This window comes from Eschrichtius robustus, chromosome 6 (genome assembly GCF_028021215.1).
Source record: "Eschrichtius robustus isolate mEscRob2 chromosome 6, mEscRob2.pri, whole genome shotgun sequence".
In the NCBI taxonomy this organism is placed as follows: domain Eukaryota; kingdom Metazoa; phylum Chordata; class Mammalia; order Artiodactyla; family Eschrichtiidae; genus Eschrichtius; species Eschrichtius robustus.
The window spans coordinates 88,098,340-88,121,802 of NC_090829.1; the positions used below are offsets into that span (position 1 = coordinate 88,098,340).

Here is a 23,463-nt window from a genome sequence, read left to right on the forward strand (position 1 = left end):
TTCAGAGCTTAAGCAATTAGAAAATCTGCTGCCCGGGAGAGCGTCTAATTCAGACACTTAGAGAGCTAGTAAAAATGCAAGACTGACAAAGCAGCAAGAGGAAGGCATATTAGACAGCTCAGGTGCACCAAAGGTGTGACATTTACTGTGGAGATAAGGACTTTCCTACAATGACTGACTGACATAAAAAATAATTGAAACATGGACTGTGGAAAAAACGAAAGGGTCACAGAATAGAAGAAAGGAGAAGATAACACTAAATCCCTCCCAAGTGACCCTGGACATTCTCCAGGGTATAACAGGCAAATACTATAATACAGTATCACACGGTCTTCCAAGGCCACCTCTGAAACTGAGAAACAAAACTTCAATGCGTTTAGTGCCAGTTTTCCCATCTTATGTTCCCTTTACGATACTCTGAACCCTTGAAGTAAATTTCAGACCTAATTCTCTCCTTGTGTAACACTCTCAACCTAAACTAAAGCACTTCAGTGGAATGGAAGCACCACCACCCTTTGACCCCTTCAACAAGCAAAATATTTACCATCACTTGACTCTCTTACGTTCACTATTGATTTGGTAGAAATAAAACTGGCTTCTAAGCATATCACAGAAAAAATTTTTTAAAGGATGAAGATTTGAAGTAGCCCTATAAATTTATACTACTCTCATTTCTTCATCCAAATGGTCATGATTTCCTGTGTAAACATACACATAGATTCTTTATAAAAGATGTTCGAGTTTAAGTCTAAAACTCTATGACATCAATACCTACACAAGTACACTTGAATCTCCACTTTTGGCTTACATTTTAAAATGTCAAGGGCATTTTAGAAATGTATATTTTGATTTAGAAGCACTTTTTTTTTTTTTCTCAAAATGATTACATCTAGAAGTGAGAAAACTCAGAATCCTACTCCATATATCAACCTAAAAATGATTCTACAACTTAGAATTTAGCAGATGATAACGAAAGTTTCCTAAAAGGGAATTCTCTGGCCGTCCAGCGGTTACAGCGTGGCACTTTCACTGCCAAGGGCCCAGGTTCAATCCCTGGTCAGGGAATTAGGATCCCACAAGCTATGTGGCCGAACAAAAAAAAAAAGAAAGAAAGAAAGAAAGTTTCCTCAGTCTTTACTGTGAAGTGTGCTCAGTGTGCACAGCTGCTGTGTAGGAGTGAGAAAAAGCGATGGCATCATTCACAGAATAAAGGATTCTCAAGTGTTACCTCACAGTAAAATCGAATATACTAGTGCCAGTTAGATTTAGTCTTTAGCTGCAGAATTAATCATTTTTTTCCCTTAATAAAACCAACAATACAGAACACCTGTTGTCTTTGGCTAAGAAAATGTGTTATTTCCCTTGCGTGCAGATCTAAGATTGCCCTATTACACAGCAAAAGAATTTTGTCCACAAAGAGTTCTATTTCTAGGTGTTGTCTCACCAGAATTTGCAGCCATTTTAGTTTCAAACAGAAAGTTAAATAAATAAGAAAACTATTCATTCCAATCAAATAGCAAAGATGCCAAGCCTTAAAATTTAAATAATATTCGATAGAAAACACTGATACAATATTTAATAATATGGAAAGGCACTGGCCTAAAACACAGGTCCCAACTCCGAAGAAATAACCAAACTATTCCTCTGATGCTCTCAGTTTTTAAATTGCTAATAATAAGCACAAATAAACAACTAATAAAAAATACCTTATGTTTACATAGTGCCTTCCTTCTGAGGTGCTCAAAACGTTTTGCAATTCCATACAAGGGGGCAGTTAGAACCATTATGCAAGTGGACACCATCAGGACCTTCTGCAGCTTCTCTGTGGTTTATCCGTAATTCTGTGGCCACTACCTGGGTCTCAGAGTGACAGCTCAGTGGGGCCAAAGCTAGGGCAAAGGAAGTGAGGGGAAGGATGAAAGAGGGACTAGTGGCAGATGGGCCCGGCCATAAACCACAGGGGGCCACAGACGTGCTATCACTCCTACAAGAGCCAAAATTAGACCACCTCTGAGCCAGAAATAAATTAATATACCTCTCTTCTATTTAGTGTCCAGGAAGTTTTCAAAGAAAAATTAGCTCTAGGCAAGCAGCTAATTAGAGCTGAAAGTATCACCTTCTACAGCAAAGGTAAAATAGTTGGATAAATTAGATGACATTCCAGGGTTCAGGGATTCTAGCTTTTTACATGTAAAATATGAACACTGGGTGTTATTCTCTTCCCCCCAGATTTAAATTAGTTAAAGTCACCTATACTAACTACTATAGGCACAGCAATATTTTCCAAACATCAAATTGGGAGAGAGCACAACATTTTTTTCTTAGGATTCATAAATCTGTTTTCAGGAAATAAATGAATTAAAATGCATTTTTAATATATTTAACAAATTTAACTTTGTGGAAAAAATGAGATTATAAGGAATCAGAACACTCCAGGAAGATCCAGATGTAAAGGGTGTATTTATAAAACAAAGACCAGAACATGACTTCCCTAGAAACACAGCCACCTCCATCATTCTCGAATTGACTTGTCCTCTCTTGATGGGCCAGCAAAAATCCAGTTGGGTCACAAGTTCATTGCAAGATTCTGCCTATTTTGCATATTTAAGACTGATGTTCCTGGGAATTCCCTGGCGGTCCAGTGGTTAGGACTCCGCACTTTCACTGCTGAGGAGGGTTCAATCCCTGGTCAGGGAACTAAGATCCCGCAAACTATGCAGCGTGGCCAAAAAAAGAAAAGAAAAGACTGATGTTCCTAAAGTGTATATAGCGCCAAAGGTAAATTTTTCACCAGCAAACGAAAGTAAAAAGCAGTATATAAAATTGGGCCTACATCTGCTTCCATGGTGAGTTGTTCATTCACTCAATCAATAAATATTTATAAGGGGAATAGAGACAGAGAAACGAGGTAACTTGATCACTGTCTTCATGAAGTACAGTGGTTCTTAGCCCTGACCACATTAGAATAAGCTGGGTGAGCTTTTAAATATACTATTTCCCAGGCCTCCACTTAGAAATCTAGGGGGTATAAGGCTAGGGAACAAGCTTTTTAAAAATCTCTCCAGGTGTTCTCATATGCAATCAGAATCACTGACTTAGCCACCCAGAATAATGTGAGAGGCAAAGGCAAAATTAATTACAATTTGATTTTTGTAATGAAGACATAGGACATTAATACAGAATCTACCAAAGCTTGAAGACATTTGGCTTCAGCACCTTTCCTTCATAGTATAAAAGTCCTCTCTTACAGGTAACACCCCAAATGTAAAATTTTTACTTTTAGATTAAATGCCTCAAGTAAACCAAAAGAAAAAAAGAACTGTGAGATTCCAATATCCAATATGCTTTCAGAGAGGAATGATGCATTTCAATTTCAGAGGTAGAACAACTCGCTTCTAATCATACATATGATCAGGAGTGGTTATAAATTTACCCTAAATAATTTGAACATGTACACAAGAATTGCCAATAATCTTGAATAAACTTAATAATCTAAGGCTTTCTCAGGACCACTTATTTTGCCAGATCCGTGGTTAAAAGACAATAATAAATTTTCTCTAAGTTGTATTCTCGAAGGAAGAAACTGAAATTTAACTTGCTGGCTCTATTTGAATTCCAATACTATGCGGAAAATTTTTGAATACCTATAAAAAAATAATTTTACCACATTTAACTAATATTTGGTAAGCAGATGGTTCAAGGTTACCCTGAAAAGATGCCTACTTCATTAGTTTATAGGGTTTCCAGATAAAATAGAGGACACACAGTTAAACGTGAATTTAAGATGAACAACAAATGATTTTTTAAATGTAAGTTATGTCTTAAATAATGCATGGGACATAATTGCACCAAAAAATTATTCTCTTTATTTGAAATTTAAATTTAACCAAGCATCCTATATATTTTTTCCTAATTTGGCAGCCTTATTAGCTTGATAAAAATTTTCTTAAAAATTAAGGTTCATCTTTGTAATTTCCAAACTGTTCAGCATAGACTCCAGCATGCACTAGGTACTCAGGCCATGTTTATTGAAACACTGGGTCAGGTTTGGAATTGATGCAGTGATATGTTAAAATTCATAGTACCTAAGCCATCATTTTTAAGGGTAGCCCATCCAAAGTCCTCTCCATACACCCTGAGGGTCCCCTTCCTTCCAGTTCCTGAGCCCTGTGGGGTGGTTTGAGAGGCAGGCATCCTCAGAGATTCAAGATTAGGCAATTGTTTTAGACCCAAAATCACTTATCTGAAATTCTTAAGGCCAGATGTGTTCTAGATTTCAGAATATTCTACATTTGATAGAGGTAACACAGTTCATATAGCATATACTGTATGGCATTTCCAGTGAGTTCTGGGGCAAAACCCTGTAATCAAACCTGTTTCCATTTCTGCAGCTACTTATGAATATTCATATTGAGTGTGAATATCAGTCCAAGTCAGGTTTTGAAACCAACTAAGTTTTGGTGCCAACCTTATAAAAAGTTTTTTTCCTCTACAAAACTTTTCAGAATTGCAGAGGAAAGATTACGGACCTGTGTCCCCAGATGGTTATTGCTGAAAACCCATTCTCTGCCTGCCTCTAAAGAGGCACATTTTTATGTTACTTTCCTAGGCTTTTTTTTACCATTGGCTTTGACATTTTAATTGCACAGTTGATGGATGTTTAGGGTAGAAAACATTGGAAAATCAGAACACTAAGGATTTACGTAATCAAACAACCACCAGAAAAAAATCACCCTAATCTGGAACCCTGTTGATTTAATCCCCATATCCCATGATATATTTCCACTTCCTCTAACCAGGGAGCTAACTTTGAAATGTAAGAAAGAGGCACGGGAAGGGCTGGGTCCCTTCTGAACACTGCCTGTGACTTGGCAAAGACTCTGCACTCAAGAGGCATTAACACTTTGCTGAGGAGTTCTGGGCAGGCTCTCTGTCTTCCCCTGGCTCTGAAGGAAAGATGGGGAGGAAGTAACAGGTACTCTGGCAAGATAGTAATGGAGAATACAATTTAACCACTTAAGACACAAAGCTATATGCTTATTACAGAAAAATTAGTCAACTAATTCAAGATTTCACCCAGGAACGTGTTGCATGGCGTAGAGTGATTTAAACTTCAGCTCACACCTTTAAGTGTGTTTAGCTATAAAAGTGTGCAGACCAGTATAGCTACAAAATATCGCAACCTATCTGTGTGAGGACAGATCCTTAAACAGAAGGATGGTTTGAACTTTGTGATCACCATCTAGGTGATGGAAAGACTCTTCAACAATACTAGGTAAGCAGAGCCTTTCCTTAACCATTTTATTTAATTTCAGTACAGCTAACTTTTCATTGTCATATGCTAAGGAGCAGGAATGAGACAGACAATCCAAAAATAGCGAAGCTGAAGAACTATTTTTAGTTCTGAATTTTTTATGTAGTCAGAAATAGACAAAGACAGAAGGAAAATGTACATAAACAACTGCAGGAACACTTTCATACTTTTCAGCAGTTGCCCCAAATCAGGCTTTGCCTTGGAGAGGGGAAGTGCAGGCGGGAGGGAAGCCGTTTCCAGCTTTTGCCCAAACTGAGCTTCATGGTTCTGGTGGCTTCCCCACCCCCAGTCACCAAGCCCATCAATCTAAAACAGTCTACCAGCACAGAGGTTAACAAGTCTCTCTCCTTTCTCTTACCCTAAGAAAACACTATGGATTTTTGCTTACTGCTTCAAATAAACATCCCCTCTGGGTTTATGTTCGAGTCTGATACTTCTATTTGTTTAGGGTTTACAAGTTCATAGAGACCCTATTTGTGATGTGGCTACCGTCTGAGAACACAATAGGCAGGTGGCATTTAGCTCAGACCTGCATGGAAACGGGTGCACTGATGTTCCTGACTGTGGTCCCCATAAGGACGGTGAAAGGTCAGCCCAGGGAGCCACTGCAAAAATGTTCAACAAATACACAATTAAATACATTGTCTATATTTTATGTTGAATATGTAATTATGTCTATAGTTTTTATTTTATATGGTAGCATACAATAAATAGTGGTCACCTATGAAATACATTAATTTATACTAAATATGTAAAATAGAATGAGAGCTCCCAAATCAGCAAAAAGAAACAATGCTAAAGACTGGTCTTGAGAGCCAAGGAAACAATGTCATTAATTTCACACCAGGATTTGAACTCTGAGGTGTTACTGAACTTTCTTCCAATGGCTCCAGGCCTTGTCTCCAAAAAATGAGGCCAGGCTTACAGGATGTGCTATTGACATCTGAATTGGAGCTTCCCCAACAGGGATATCTTTTCAGGTTTTGGTTTTCTCATTCCACAGTTTATATCTGACAGCAGCAACAGGTGTATAGAAAAGGAAACGAGATCCAAAAGGGCAAAGGCCATTTCCTTCTTCTGTCTTAACGCTCTGGCTCGACGGGCAGCGTGATTACAAGCCCCTGGCATGAGCACTTGGACAGACCACCCCAGCTGTCCTGAAACTTGGCTGCACGTAGCTCTCAGGCAGGTGTTTGGCTCAATGTTTCTGTTCAGACCCAGCCAGGACTCACTGTTAGCAGGAGATCCAAGTACAATATTCCCGAAGAACACTGGGCGGTATTCTGGCACCTATTATGAGCTGGATAAACAGTGGATAACAGTGCCTGCCTCTATTTCACAGGCTAGAGAGGGAAATAAATATCTAACAAGCCCAAAACAAATATAAATTATAAAATGTGATTTGTAAAAGGACTGAAAGAACAACAGAGAGAATATAATCTGAGCTGGAAAGGGCTAGTAGGGTTTTTCTGAAAAACTAACACTGAACTTAAGCCCTGAAAGACAGGCAACCAACAAGGCATGGAATATAGGATAGGGAATTCCAGGCAGGGCATGCAGGGTGGTATGGATCTTTAAACAAACAGAAGGAAGGCCGCCATGAGAGTGGTGTGAAGAGGGAAGAAAGGTGATAGAAAGGGTCAGGACAGGTAAGGAGTTTAGATTTATATAAAATACAGGGGAACACAAACCAGAGTGATATGACCTAATTTAAATTTTAAAAGAAAAATCACTCTGGTTGCTGTGAAGCAAACAGACTGAAGGAAAGTAAATGGAAATGGAACTCAAAAGGAAATTTTGATGATTTAGAAGAGAATGCTATTAGGGGAGATGTGGAGAAGTTAAAGTAATTGAAAAATAGCTTTGTAATCAATTAGAAGTGGGGGTGATAGAGAAAGCAGTATCAAGATCTACTTCCAGGTTTCTGTTTGGACATACAGGTGGATAGAGATGCCATTTCTTGGTGGGAAAACTAGAGGAAGAACAGGATCAGAGGCAGGGGAAGTGTATGCAAGGCCAGGGGAAGGATGAGATCAAGAGTTCGGTTACGTCGTGTTCAGCTGGAAATACCTGAGAAATATTTCAGTGGAGATATCAGGTAGGCTACAGGATATGAGTCAGAAGTACAGAAAAGGGTTGTGGGCTAAACACATACGTTTGTCAGTCACCAGCATGTACACGTTATTTGAAGCCATGGCTATAAAAGAATGTGAGAACATAAGAGAAGAGAGTTCTCAACAAGAGATGGCAGATGTTAACCAGAAATATTGTGGTGATCATTTCACAATGTATACAAATATCGAATCGTGTTGTACACCTGAAACTAATATAATATTATATGTCAATTACACCTCAATTAAAAAAAAAGAAAGTAAATGATTCAAAGCATATATCTTAATTCAGACCAATGAGAGCAAGCAGAATTTTTCTGTGGACTTCTGGGGAAGTCTGAGCTTGCTTCAAAAAAAAAAGAAGAAGAAGAAGGTTCAGATCAGAGACACTGTAACAGCTGGCTGGATAGAGGCAGAGGAAGAAGGAACGGGAACTCGGATGGAAAAGTCAGAGAGATAAGTAAGAGGAAGAGAAGGAAAGCTGGAGGAGTGTGGTACACGAAGGCAAAGGGGTGGGGGAAGGGAAGTGTCAAGGAAAAGAGTTGTCCCTTGTCTTGAATGCCGCTCAGGAGTCTGATCATAAGAGAGCTGAAAAGCACCCAGTGGGTGGGTTAGGCAGCACCAAGGCTTTTAGTGGTCTTAACAGGAGCAAATCTGATGGCATAGTGGAACAAGAATGGGATGAATGGGGAACTAAGCAGGAGAACGCACAGTATACTGAGAAAACTGTTTGAAAAGCTTGGCTATGCTGAAGAGAAACTAGCTAAGGCAGGTGCTGGAAGGAACTTTACTTTTAAATAATAATAATTTATAAAAATAATAATATTGGCGTACTGACAGTACAGGTCCAGTAAAGAGGGAGAGGCTGGGGGGAGTGGGGAACGGAAGGACTGTAGACCTCTAGATGGTGGGACGGTACCCTGGGCACATCCAAAGGGACTGGTGTTTGAGGGGAAGAGAGCCTTCCTTAGTTGTGAAGATGAGATGCTCTAAGTTCTCAGTGAAGTAGGTGGTGAGATCATCTCAGAGCCAGGGGCAGGAAAAGTGGGCTAGAAGTTTGAACAGAGTGAAGGTATGAAATAGCCGTGCTATAAAATGGTAGAATAACTTCACTTGAGAAACCGAGAGACGTTGCCAAGCAGTGCTGGGTCTCTATTTGAGTTTGGTTGTCAAGAATATGCAGTACCATCATCCAGCTCAGTCTGCTTTCACTTCCCTCATTCTCCTCTGGAATCCCTCACCCAAAGCCAGTTTTTGCCATTTTTCATATCATGTGATGACAGACAATAATCCCACCTTCCGAGACCAACTAATCCCCTAACAGCTGCATGAGCTGATTCTATACTTCAAGCCCCCAGCGTCCTCTCTCCTATGCACAGCCTCTATCAAGCCACCAAAACAATAATAGGAAGGATGGAAGTAGCCTCCCCCTTGCTTGTTTCCACTCATGTTCCTGGAGTTCCGACTCTACCTTACTTAGGTCTGGAGAATATAACACAGCTGTCCCTGGGAAGTGAGATTCAGCATTGACTCAACTTGCTTCACTTTTGTGTAGAATCTGATGCTAATGACAGGTAGACAAATAGAATTTATAGGTCATGTCATATGCGGGCTACACAAAGATAAACAGCTACATGGATGGGGAAGGCAGACAGGTTCACAGGGAACCTGATACCCCATTCCTATGTCCCGCTAGCTTTCCGGTATGACATAAATAGTAAAATACTAGTAAGCACCAAAACAAAAACATCTGATGCCTCCAATGAAAGTTTCTTGCTGTATCAGTGCAGAAACTTTGAAAACCATAATCCTCCTGTACAGCAGAACTAGACAATCAATCCTTTGATATGGTTTTGAGCTTTTAAAGAAAAATATAGCGACTACCCAAATGGATTCTTTACTATTTCAAAGTCTAGAGCTTGAAGGCACATACATAAAATTTAATATGAAAAAGATGTGCAGTTTGATCTTGATAAGCAGGCAACCAAGATATTGATATGTAGCTTTTAATCTGACTTCAATTTCTGACAATATCTTTTTGAGCTCATTCTCTGGCACCAAGATCAAATGCCCTTCTTTATAGGTCTCAAACAAAGAGAAGCCTAAAAAGGAAGCCACACTGAGCAGAAATCCTTTCCACATATTACCACTGGAGTTTACTCAAACTGAAATTTTTTTCTTTTTCTCAGCTTAGTGGAGAACGTGATGAGCAAGAAAGGAATGTGTTCAAGCTCATTAGTTTTTCTTTCTTAAACTGGAATTTTAATTTTTAATTTAGGCTTAGTTCAGCTGTAACTAACTCAGAATTTGAGAGGAGAGTAAGTGAAATATTTTCCGCAAAAAATAGACAAACAGAAAAACAAGAAAACCCAACTACCACCCTGAATTCTAAAAACTGCAAGTAATTCTTCATACTCCCTAGGAGGTATCGGCTAACATTCAGGTTGTGGCCTGAAATGTGTAAGCAATATTCCTTTCCAAAATAAGTGTCAGCTGTGTTTCACAGTTTTCACTCGGCAGTGTGTGAGGATCCCCTGAAAACTGCAGTGCATTTTGCAAAGAGCAGTGCACTTGCATTGAAGCCAATGGCAAGGCGAGATAGATGAAATGCATGGTTCCCATTCATCTTTTTAATAAACAGAAAAATGAAAAGAAATGAGGCAACCATATTTGAATATGTTTAAGCCACCCTTACAGGGCACTGCTGGAAAGAAGTTCCAAAGTACTAAAATGATTCTTTAAAAACAAAGCAGAATCAGAAGAGCAGAAAGGCTGATTGGAAAAAAGCAATTCACTCAGCTCAAGCAGAATAAGCTGCCATGAATACTGGCTCAAAAACTGAACAGGCTCTTCTATCTGCTGCTCTGCCCCTGACAGTTCTTAATTTGCAACAACTTACCTCATCTTAAGACTTTTTTCCAGTGCCGCTGTCTCCAGGACCATGACACACAAATCCAAAACCATGGCAATTCATACAACATTTAAATTCAATCAAATGGAAGCACCATTTTGCCCATAAAATTGGTATCAAATATAATTTTCTTTTACCTTTGTCTTTTCACCAACAATGTTCTTTTCCAGTTCTGCTATTTTCCGGTTTAGATGATCCAAAATCTCCTTCTCTTTCATAAGTTCAGTTGTTTCTGATTTTTGTTCTCCATCCAGGAGAGCACATTCCATATCCAACTGAGGACACAAAACAAAGCTCAGAGGTGTTTCACCTTCAGGGAAATTTTCAGCTGCCCCCTTTAGAGGTGTATTTTTAACAGCTACATATTGCAAAAAGTATTACCATTATCAGTCAGATTATGGAGCCCAGAAAACACTCCAGAGAACCCATGTGAGACTCAGGATTCCTATATGAGAAAGTGGGGAGGCCAGAATATATTTGCTAAGAACACTAGTTATCTTCTCATTTAATTTTTCTATGATAACCCCTTTTCTGCTTACTTCTCAAGGATATTTTGCCTATCCGCTTAGATTCAAGCTCAAGCGTGAACGATCTTGGGAGCAGCCACGTCTCTGTTTGTCCCTAGAGCATGGGAAATGAAAATTACACTCAGCCCAGCACGCAAGCGCTGCATTCCTAGCAATGCCAGCAGGAGGGGCTTCCCAGGGTCTGTGCATAAGATGACAGGTGAGCAGTCCCCTTCCACACATGGGCTGACTGCATCATCCGTGAGTACAGACATGCAGATCCTTCTTAGGCAGAGTTAGCTGCTGCTTCTCATTCCATGGAGGTATTAAAAAATTGCCCCTTTCTTTAATTATGTAAATCCCCCCATAGTGCCAAGATGATACCCAACTCATACTTAACATGCTCAGAAAATGTTTGTTGGATTTGAACTTAAACGTCGAAATATATGGTACCTCAGCTGACAGATCTTGAAGCAGCTCAGAAAGCATACACTAGTTAAGACAAAGTCAATTATATATAACGCACATTAAAAATGGCTTCATATGTTCATCTCATTGGATGAAAAAAAAAAAAAAACCCCAGAAAGAAGAAAGAAACATTAAAAAAGGCATTTCTACCCCACATATGTACCCATTTTACACAGCTACAAATTGCTCATGTTGACCTCTATGTATTCTGCCCCCCAAGGCCTGTGCCCTAATAGGCATTGACATATTTAAGCTAAAGGAAAGAAAGAAAAATGAGAGAGGGTAATAAGTGAACTTGTGGTTTATACCTCTCTGGAAGATTCCTCCATCTGGTCATTTATATCTTTGATTTTTTGTTCAAGTTCCTCGAGGTTGTTCAGAATTGCTATCCGGGACTCTTCCATCGCAGTCAACTCCTGAATCCTTTGTTCTTCACTTATACCCTCTGGGGTCTGTGATTAATCAACACAGAAAAGGGCTAGTCACACTTCAATTCCAGAATTTCCCAGTTAATAAACCAGTCACAAGTCTAGCGTTTCACAGTCTGTGTCTATTTGGATTCTATGATAAAAGCATCCTTGTGATTGTTTATTTGGAACTCTGCATTTTCCCATAGACCCTCAGTACATAGGGGCTTAGTTTAGCTCCTACAAACCAACTTCAGTGTACAAATTCATGTCCTTTTAAAGCCGAAATAACTAAGAGGTTATACAGATGAGGAAGCTGTGGTCCGCAGAGATTGTCGTGACTTCTCTCAGGTTATAGACAAAGTTCAGCAGAGCAGAGAACTAGAATCTGGACTAGACTTTCGACAGCCTCCTCAGGGATGTCTCTTGGGCACGCTGCTACCTTCATCATAAGCTCCATACTCTCTCCCGTCTCCAAGCGAGTACATCTCCTACCACAGTCTCTAGGATCTCTGTTGGGTCCCACTGCTAGGGTTATCTGCAAATGAGCAAGCACTCTTATTTATTTCCTTTCCAACACAAGGTGGAGAAGAGGGACATGGCATTTGGCCTCATCTCACTGAAATGTTCCCCAAAGTTAATAATCAGGACAACACAAGGCTTTTTTATTACTTATTACTTTAGTGACCCCCCAAATGATTTAAAGCTACACACTTAGTATTAAGTTAATTCATGTTTCAGTTTTTGCATTAGCACACTACTTATCGGTCTTTATCCTATGTAATGATTAAAACACTAACTGGGCCAATGCGCTTTTGTGACATGAAATAGGATACTGGCCATTATTCATAAAATTATTTCATGGAAAAACTGAGATCCTTAACAAGGAATGAGAAAGTCAGGAAAGAAATTAAGTGAGAGAGGACATACTTATACCCCAAACAGAGTTATGACAAATGCCCGGGAAAGAAAGGAACATTTAGATGATACACACAGCCAAAATACGACTACCGATTATTTTAAGAAGAGAATACAGTGAATTGAAAACAGCTTCTTCTCTTAAGAATTTCAGGTTAGTTGTTTTGGATATCACCTCGTGGAGACCAGTCTTTCTGTAAGTGAAGGGGCACCCGTATTGGTATATTATTTATTTAATTTTATCTCTCTTTGAAAAAGAAGTAATTTCTTTGCACCAGTAAGTCAATAATTATATAATTTCACAATTGGAAATTGGGAACAGCAGCCTAGTTAAGTAAATTATTGACGATTACTCACTAACCACTGAAAAGAATATTCAGATTAACTAAAGAAACCATTAACATTTTGTGTTCCTTAGTAAGTTCATTTAGTGTTCAACAATCCTAAAAATTACTGTAACACGATAGGCATCATGTTGGGTTCTTTATTCTTTATTCATATTCTTTATTCTTTAACCTACTTCGCTGCTCCTGAAGATTAAACCATTGAGAAGTCAAGTATCTCAGGTTGACTGGAACAAAGGTATGCAGGCCTTCCAAGCCTTGACATTTAGCTTTTGTTTGTTTATTTGTTTGTTTGTTTGTTGACATTTAGCTTTTAAATTGTCATCTTAATTCCAGTATCTTATGAACTAGTAAAACAGCTGCTGACCTTTCTTCACATACAATGAATCTCATTGTCCTAATGCTTGGGTGCCTGTTTTAGGGCATGAGGAATGCCTACAACAGTGAATGGCATTCCTAAATCACTGACAAGTAATCCTAGCAGGAAAGCTTCAAGAAGGCCAGTATCCTGTCGGGTCAACATTTCATATTAGGTTTCAACTTCCAGCATGGTTTAAAAATATTTCTCTCATTGGTGGAAGCAAAGCATCAAAAGAAAACAAAAACTGAACAATCTGCAAAACTATAAAGATAGATAATAGTGGCAATTATAAGTATCTGTACAGCTCAAAGTTTCTAGAAAATTTATCACAATAGGTATATTTAATAATAAACAACTTGAGAGTCTGTTTGTAGCAATAAATGTTATCTAGGTAATGACTGTTTTTTATTGTTAAGTTGTTTATAAAAAGCAAAATCTTCAAGAGGCATTCTAAAACTCTGGTTTGTAATAGACTGGGATGAGGATACTGTAATATCATTTATATCCAAATAAAAAAACAATAGAGAGCCAAGGGTGTGGTAGCCACTGAATAGCTTTAGTTTATGGTGACAGAGAAAAGTGAAATTTTGATCTATCCAGGTTTTTAAATTTTTTTTAATAGTAATGTATAGGGTACTACTGAGAGTGACGTGTTTTAATGAAAGCACATATATGTGCATCCCCAAATATGCTGCCTTTGAGGTAACTTGATCCACACACACACAGAAAGGGGAGACAGTAGGGACAAGACAGTTTGCATCAACCTTTTTTTTTTTTTTTGCAGATTTCTTCTTAGAAACCTCTTGCGACCAGAGAAGTTTGCGAGTGTGAGGGCTTTCCACTGCAGACAGAATGATTACTCAAGAAGAGAAGAGTGGAAAAGTTTTCATCACAAGGGAAAAAAACATTTTTTGGCAAATACATGAGGTGATGGATGTTAACTAAATTTATTGCAGTAATCATTTTGCAAAATATGTAAGTCAAGTCATTAGGTTGTACCCCTTTACTTTATACAGTGCTGTATGTCAATTATATTTCAGTAAAACTGCAAGGGAAAAAAAAAAAGAGAAGAGTGAGCTATTCTCAGCTTTCACCTCAGGTGGTGGTAGACAGGTTCACAAAAGCCAGTGAAAATGAGCGTATTTCCAAGGTCATCTACATCTTTAAGTCTTAGGTAAAGCAAAGTCTAGAATGGTAAATCTCAGGCTTCCTAAATATCATTAACATCTTTGTTTCATTAAACCGGCTTAGAGTGTTTTTCACATTCCTCTCTTCTCCATTAATCCTACGAACACTGTACTTTGTTAAGTAACTAATCCAGTGAGCAGATTACTCAAAGAGGAAGAGCATCTAAAACAATAATCAGGACTTCTTTTTCTTTTTTAAGATTCCTCTGTCTTCTGTCTCGAGGTAACATATGTTTGTCTTCAAAGAGTAATAAATGAAAAACCCATTGCCTCTCAGCTGCACTCTGTCTAAGCTGCCGTGTGGTACCCAGAGGTGCCCTTGATGTTCCCTGTGTCTAAAGGAGGCACAGTCTTCTATTGCATGCCACAGGGGAGCTGCTCCAAGCTTCAAAGGCCTCCTATTTCACAAAAGCATACTGGAGCAATGAAAAACATCTGTCATGATCTGCTCATTCACACCCAACAGCTTTCTTATCAAAGCCCTCTTCAGGAGGAAACCTATTTCCCAAAAGTTAGTCCTTAGAGCACACAGCTCACCACTTCAGCAAAAGTCTGGCAGATCTCTGTGAAGGAAGAAAGGGAAAGAATAAGACAACAAGGCAGTGCAGGAAGCCCAATAGCTGATGACAACAGCTCAAATGTTCAAATGATGGGTCATTTACTTTGCCTGAAACCAACAACTTTTGATTTCTACCCCAGATCCTAGTTTCTAACAGTTGCAACTTTCTGGCAAGAGGGACAGATGTCCTAACAGAATTGCTCTCCCTTGAGAATAAGTAAGGTAAACCTAGTCATTAGAAGAAAGAAGAATTGAACAGTCCAGAGTCCTGATGAATACAATGGGAGAACTCCATAGGTAGATAAGGATTTCTGACTAGGAACATTCAGTCAGAAAGTCTTGTTGCAGCCAAACAAACAAAAATAAAAGCAAAGACACAAATTTCCCTGAATAATACTCCCTGTGATAAACTACCTGCAGAATTTAGTATGATAATATCTTTCTCTTAAAGAATCAGTATGTGTCCTCTTATAACAAAAATCTAATTAATGTACCTTTTTAAATTTTTGGCTCTTCGGGCATGACTGCTAAGAAATTTAATGGTCAGAGTTACTTAAATAAATTAATAAATCTAATTTATCTTTCAATAAATAAATTCTTGTGACTATGGTACCTGCTTTTTCTCTTATTTACTATTTTTGGTGTTCAGACTTTATTCTAATAAAATTGATGTCTTTTATTATAAGGTCTCTTAAATCCTTTCTAGAAAACAGGTAGGGGAGTAATTTTTTTTTATTTCATAGAAAAAAACTTTCTTAACCTGTGTGAAAAATATAGCACCAAAAGATCTTCCCCGAACTCCTTTTAAGAAATCCTCAAATTTGGAAGACACTTTTAGATCAGCAAACAACTGGAAAACTAAGTAATAATTATGACTACATATAAATGTCCTATACATTGAAAAAAAATCATTAATAAAGCCAAGGGGAAGACAAATCACGATAAAAGACTAATTTCCTTACCACAAATAGCTCCTACTACTGAGTAAAAACAAGACAAAACATTTTTAAAAAATGGGTGAAGAGGAAGACAAGGGAGATCAAGATGGCAGAGCAGGAGGACGCCGAGCTCACCTCCCTGACAAACACATCAAGAATACATCTAGTGGGAAGACATGGAGTTCGCGTCTCCCCACAACTAGGGCGCCTGCCGGTTGCTGGTGGAGGACCTCAACGCCCAAGGAGACGGGAGGAACACCTGAGCGACTGGGTAGGACATGGGGGGAGTGAGGGGGGAGAAGTGGAGGCTGGACAGGACCAGTGCCCCTGAGGGGTGGCTGGGTGGGGGGACAGGTTCCCACTCCTGGAGGGACCCTCAGGGGCTTGGAGGATCAGGGGGAGCACACCTAGCATTTCCCCAGCCCTGTCGGGCCCCAGGAAGCCTGCGGGGCTCTCGGGCCAGGTCCTCCACCTTCTGAGGCCCCCTCCGGGCTGCGTTGGTCCTAGTGGGGTAGGAGGGAAGTGGGGGGAGAAGAAGAGGTGGATGGGAGGGGGCCTCAGGGATCAGAGGACCAGGGGAGGCACAGAAGGCGCTTCCCCCACCCTCTCAGCCTCAGGAAGCCTGTTGGGCTCCCAGACCTGGTCCTCTATTCTCTGAGGCCCCCTCCAGCCTTGTGGGCCCTAGGGCCGTGGGAGGGAGGGAGGAGGGGGAAAGAGGAGGAGAGGCGGTCGGGGAGGGGCCCTCTGGGATCAAGAGGATCAGGGGAGGCACGGAGAGCATTTCCCCCACCATCTCAGCCTCAGGAAGCCTGTTGGGGTTCCAGGTCTGCTCCCCTGCCTTCTGGGGCCCCCTCCTGCCATGTGACTCCTAGGGGCATAGGAGGGAGAGGGAGAAGAAGAGAGGCCAATGGGGAGGGGCCCTCCGGGATCGGAGGATGAGGGGGCAATGTGCCTAGTGTTTCCCCTGCCTACTCGGGCCCAGTGAGCCTGCTGCAGTCCTGGACCTGGTCTTACAACCTCCAAGGCCAGAGGCACTCCTGGGCCCCTCCTGCTGAGTCTAAGCGCCAGCCCCCCTTCCCAGGGCCTTTTCGGGCCCTGTGGGTCTTAAGCATATGCCTCACCCACTGCCTAAACCTCGCCCCCACCTAAGCCCCATCCCCCACAGCTAAGGCCTTTTCTGGCTTTTTTTTTTCCTCCTCTTTTTTACTATTGTGCTCTGTTTTACCTTCCGGTTGTTGTTTCATCTATATTTTTATTTTTTTATTCTTTCTAACATATTTGTTACTTTTCTAATCTTATTTTACTTTTTATTCTTTGGTATTGTTCTCCTCCTTTTTTTCTTTGTTCTTTTTTTTTTTTCCTGCCCCACACAGTTTGCAGGATCTTGGTTCACGAGCCGGGGGTAGGGCCAGAGCTCCTGCAGTGGGAGCTCCGAGTACAAACCACTGGACTAACAGAGAACCTCAGACCCCAGGGAATATTCATCTGAGTGAGGTCTCCCAGAGGTCCTCATCTTGGCACCAAGACCCAGTTCTACCTAACAGCCTACAAACTCAGTGCTGGAAGCCTCAGGCCAAACAACCAGTAAGACAGGAACACAATCCTATCCATCAAAAAAAAAAATGAGACGACAAAAAAAATGTCACAGAAGAAGGAGCGAGGTAAAAACCTACAAGACCAAATAAATGAAGAGAAACTAGGCAATCTACCTGAAAAAGAATTCAGAGTAATGATAGTAAAGATGATCCAGAATCTCAGAAATAGAATGGAGGCACGGATTGAGAAAATACAAGAAATGTTTAACAAAGATCTAGAAGAACTAAAGAACAAACAAACAGTGATGAACAACACAATAACTGAAATGAAAAATACACTAGAAGGGATCCATAACAGAAAAACTGAGGCAGAAAAACGAACAAGTGAACTGGAAGACAAACTGCTGGAAATAACTGCCGAGGAGCAGAATAAAGAATAAAAGAATGAAAAGAATTGAAGACAATCTCAGAGACCTCTGGGACAACACTAAATGCACCAACGTTCGAATTATAGGGTCCCAGAAGAAGAAGAGAAAAAGAAAGTGTCTGAGAAAATATTTGAAGAGATTATAGTGGAAAACTTCCCTAACATGGTAAAGGAAATAGTCAATCAAGTCCAGGAAGCACAGAGAGTCCCATACAGGATAAACCCTAGGAGAAATACATCAAGACACATATTAATCAAACAAAAAAAAATTAAATTCAAAGAAAAAATATTAAAAGCAGCAAGGGAAAAGCAAAAAATAACATACAAAGGAATCCTCATAAGGTTATCAGCTGATTTTTCAGCAGAAACTCTGCAGGCCAGAAGGAAGTGGCAGGATATACTTTAAGTGATGAAAGAGAAAAACCTACAACCCAGATGACTCTACCCAGCAAAGATCTCATTCAGATTCGACAGAGAAATCAAAAGCTTTTCAGACAAGCAAAAGCTAAGAGAATTCAGCACCACAAAACCAGCTTTCCACCAAATGCTAAAGGAACTTCTCTAGGCGGGAAACACAAGAGAAGAAAAAGACCCACAAAAACAAACCCGAAACAATTAAGAAAATGGTAATAGGAACATACTATTGATAATAACCTTGAATGTAAATGGATTAAATGCTCCAAACAAAAGACACAGACTGGATGAATGGATACAAAAACAAGACCCATAGATACGCTGTCTATAAGAGACTCACTTCAGACCTAGGGACACATACAGACCAGGGACACATACAGACTGAAAGTGAGGTGACGGAAAAAGATATTCCATGCAAATGGAAATCAAAAGAAAGCTGGAGTAGCAATTCTCATATCACACAAAATACTAGCAAACAGAATCCAACAACACATTGAAAGGATCATACACCATGATCAAGTGGGATTTATCCCAGGAATGCAAGCATTCTTCAATATACGTAAATCAATCAGGGTGAAACACCATATTAACAAATTAAGGAATAAAAACCATATGATCATCTCAATAGAGTCAGAAAAAGCTTTTGACAAAATTCAACAAACACAGGCAAATTCCATCACACATTTAGAGAAGAGCTAACACCTATATTTCTCAAACTCTTCCAAAAAATTTTTGAGGGAGGAACACTCCCAAATTCGTTCTATGAGGCCACCATCACTCATACCAAAATCAGACAAAGGTATCACAAAAAAAGAAAATTACAGACCAATATCACTGATGAACATAGATGCAAACATCATTCTCAATGGTTAAAAACTGAAAGCATTTCCATTAAGATCAGGAACAAGACAAGGATGGCCACTCTCGCCACTTTTATTCAACATAGTTTTGGAAGTCTTAGCCATGGCAATCAGAGAAGAAAAAGAACTAAAAGGAATACAAACTGGAAAAGAAGAAGTAAAGCTGTCACTGTTTGCAGATGACATGATACTATACGTAGAAAATCCTAAAGATGCCACTAGAAAACTACTAGAACTAATCAATGAATTTGGTAAAGTTGCAGGATACAAAATTAATGCACAGAAATCTCTGGCATTCCTATACACTAACAACGAAAAGACAGAAAGACAAATTAAGGAAACAATCCTATTTATCATCTCAACAAAAAGCATAAAATACCTAGGAATAAACCTACTTAAGGAGGCAAAAGACTTGTACTCAGAAAACTATAAAACACTGATGAAAGAAATCAAAGATGATATAAACAGATGGAGATATATACCATGTTCTTGGATTGGAAGAATCAACATTGTGAAAATGACTATACTACCCAAAGCAATCTACATATTCTATGCAATCCCAATCAAAACACCAATGGCATTCTTCACAGAATTAGAACAAAAAGTGTTACAATTTGTATGGAAACACAAAAGACCCTGAATAGCCAAAGCAATTTTGAGAAAGAAAAATGCAGCTGGAGGAAGCAGGCTCTCCGACTTCAAACTATACTACAAAGCTACAGTAATCAACACAGTATGGTACAAAAACAGAAATATAGATCAATGGTACAGGATAGAAAGCCCAGAGATAAAGCCACACAAATACGGTCACCTAATTTATGACAAAGGAGGCAAGAACATACAATGGAGAAAAACAGCCTCTTCAATAAGTGGTGCTTAGAAAACTGGACAGCTACATGTAAAAGAATGAAACTAGAACACTGCCTAATACCATACACAAAAATAAACTCCAAATGGATTAAAGACCTAAATGTAAGACCGGACACTATAAAACTCTTAGAGGGCCGAAGACCTAAATAGACATTTCACCAAAAAAAGATACACAGATGGCCAAGAGGCATGTGAAAAGATGCTCAACATCACTAATTATTAGAGAAATGCAAACTGAAATTACAATGAGGTATCACCTCACACTGGTTAGAATGGGTATCATCAGAAAATCTACAAACAACAAATGCTGGAGAGGGTATGGAGTAAAGGGAACCCTTTTGCACTGTTGGTGGGAATGTAAATTGAAACAGCCACTATGGAGAACAGTATGGAAGTTCCTTAAAAAACTAAAAATAGAACTACCATATGACCCAGAAATCCCACTACTGGGCATATACCCTGAAAAAACCAATTCAAAAGGATACATGTACCTCAAAGTTCATTGCAGCACTATTTACAATAGCCAGGACATGGAAACAACCTAAATGTCCAATGACAGATGAATGGATAAAGAAGATGTGGTACATATATACAATGGAATATTACTCAGCCATAAAAGGAACAAAATTGGGTCATTTATAGAGATGTGGTGGACCTAGAGTCTGTCATACAGAGTGAAGTAAGCCAGAAAGAGAATAACAAATATCGTATATTAATGCATATATGTGGAATCTAGAAAAATGGTACTGATGAACCTATTTGCAGGGCAGGAATAGAGACGTAGATGTAGAGAACAGACATGTGGACACAGAGGGGGATGGGAAGGGTGGGACAAATTGGGAGATTAGGTTTGACATAAATACACTACCATGTGTAAAATAGCTAGCTAGTGGGAACCTGCTGTATAGAGTGGGGAGCTCAGCTTGGTGCTCTGTGACGACCTAGATGGGTGGGATGGAGGGATGGGAGGGAGGTCCAAGAGGGAGGGGATGTAAGTATGCATGTAGCTGATTCGCTTCATTGTGCAGCAGAAACTGACACAGCATTGTGAAGTCATTTTACTCCAATAAAAAAAAAAAAAAGAATACATCTAAATGTGGAGCAACTCTTGCTGGACACAAACGGGAGTCTGAAAGAAAGGCTCTTCTACAACCAAGGCTGTAAAGATCCACATGGCGTCGGGTAGGAAGAGAGGAGAAGCAATCAGGCAAGACCCACACATTTAGCAGGACACAGAGGAGAAGGGAGATATGATGGGCTCAGAGATCCTCCCTGCAGAGTTAGGGGTTTGAACCACATATTGGGCACACCAGCCCTGGGGTCCAACACAAGAAAGACAAGTCCCCTTAGCTGGTTTGAAGACCAGTGGGACTTAGAGGAGGGTTGTAAGAAGCCGAGACTCTGCTCATGAAGAGCAGGTGCACCTGCTTGCCTACTCTAGGGAACAAGGGGGAGGAAGCAGATTTAAAACTGTGTGGGGCTCTGGCTGGTTTCCCACAACTGCTCCTGTCTGCAGCAAGTGCCTGATCAAGCTGCTCTTGCTCCTGTGCAGCTCTCTACTAGGATCGAGGTGCTTTAAGGGGTGGGGGGGAGTGCACACTTAGAGGAAATGAACCAGCTTGGACCCGACCCTCAGGGCTTCTGTTCCATCACCTTGAGCTCTGATCACACCCAGATAGGTCAGTGACAGCCACTGAGCATAGGAGAAGCCGGCTTGCACCTGGCTCTGGCTCTAGCCCCTCCATCTCCAGCCCTACCTCTCACCAAGGTGATAGCTGCCTGCACACCCCAGGAGAAGATGTGACCCATGCTCACTTCCCACCAAAGCCACTGGGCACATGCAAACTGCATAGGGACACTCCCATGCAAGGATACTCCTTCAAGACCAGGATAGGTAACTATTTCACCTAATTTCATAGAGAAAGAGAAACTTAAACAAAATGGGAAGACAGAAGAAATTGTTTCAAATGAAAGAACAGGGAAATAAACCAGAAGAAAACCCTAATGAAACAGAGATAAATAACTTACCAGATAAAGGGTTCAAAGCATTAGTAATAAGAATGCTAACTGAACTTGGTTAAAAAAAAATAGATGAACACAGGAAGAATTTTAACAAGGAACCAGAAAATATTAAAAAAAGAAAGAAAGAAAAACCAAATGGAGCTCAAAAATACAATAACCGAAATGGAAAATACACTAGAAGGAATTAATAGCAGATTAGGTGATACAGAAGAACACATAAGCAATCTGAAAGAGAGAATAATGAAATCACCCAATCAGAACAGCAAAAAGAAAAACGAATTTTAAAAGATGATTAAGGGACCTCTGGGACAACATCAAGTGTTATAACATTCACATTATAGGGGTCCCAGAGGGTGAAAAGAGACAGAAAGGGATAGAAAATGTATTTGATGAAATTATGGCTGAAAAGTTCCTGAAGTTGAAGAAGGAAACAGATTCCTAGTACAGGAAGCACAGGTAGTCCCAAACAAATGAACCTAAAGAGACCCACATTGAGACATACCATAATTAAAATGGCAAAGGCTAGAGATAAAAAGAGAATTTTAAAGACAGCAAAAGAAAAACAGAGTCACATACAAGGGAATCCCTATAAGGCTATCAGCTGATTTTTCTGAGGGAACTTTGCAGGCCAGAAGGAAACAGCATGATATATTCAAAATCTTGAAAGGGAAGAACCTGCAACCTAGGATACTCTATCCGACAAGGTTATCATTCAGAATTGAAGGAAAGATGAATTTCTCTGACAAGCAAAAACTAAAAGTTCATCAATACTAAAGTGACCCTAAAAGAAAAAGGTCTCTTTAAGTGGAAAAGAAAAGGCTACAGCAAGAAGTGAGAATTTATAAGAAAGGAAAAATCCCACAGGTAAAGGCAAAAATACAGTAAAGGCTGTGGATCAGTCACTTAAATAAGTGAGCATGAAGATTGAAAGACAAAGATTGTAAAATCAACTATAACTACAATAAACAGTTAAAAGGCCATTTATGACAAACACACAGCTAACATACTAACATACTCAATCGTGAAAAGTTGAAAGATTTTCCTCTACAATCAGGAACAAGACAAGGATGCCCACTATCAGAACTTCTATTTAACATAGTATTAGAAGCCCTAGCCACAGCAAGCAGACAAGAAAAAGAAATAAAAAGGCATCCAAATTAGAAGAGAATAAGTTAAACTGTCACTATTTGCAGATGACATGACCATATACACAAAACCCTGAAGTCTCCACCAAAATTTAATTGGATTCCCCCACCGCCCCCAAAATGGGACCTAATTAAACTTAAAAGCTTTTGCACAGCAACGGAAACC

General features: G+C 39.7%; 1 protein-coding gene across 11 annotated transcripts in view; it reads right to left on the reverse strand.

Moving 5' to 3' along the window:
• Nucleotides 1-23,463, reverse strand: part of PHLDB2 (pleckstrin homology like domain family B member 2) — a 124,010-nt gene that overhangs the window by 40,252 nt on the left and 60,295 nt on the right. For all 11 annotated transcript variants that reach the window (XM_068546768.1, XM_068546770.1, XM_068546769.1 and 8 more), the window contains exons 4-5: nucleotides 11,619-11,762; nucleotides 10,474-10,611 (exon numbers count right to left, since the gene is read on the reverse strand). In XM_068546768.1, the coding sequence (XP_068402869.1) occupies nucleotides 10,474-10,611; nucleotides 11,619-11,762 (282 nt within the window). The remainder of the gene's footprint in view (nucleotides 1-10,473; nucleotides 10,612-11,618; nucleotides 11,763-23,463) is intronic.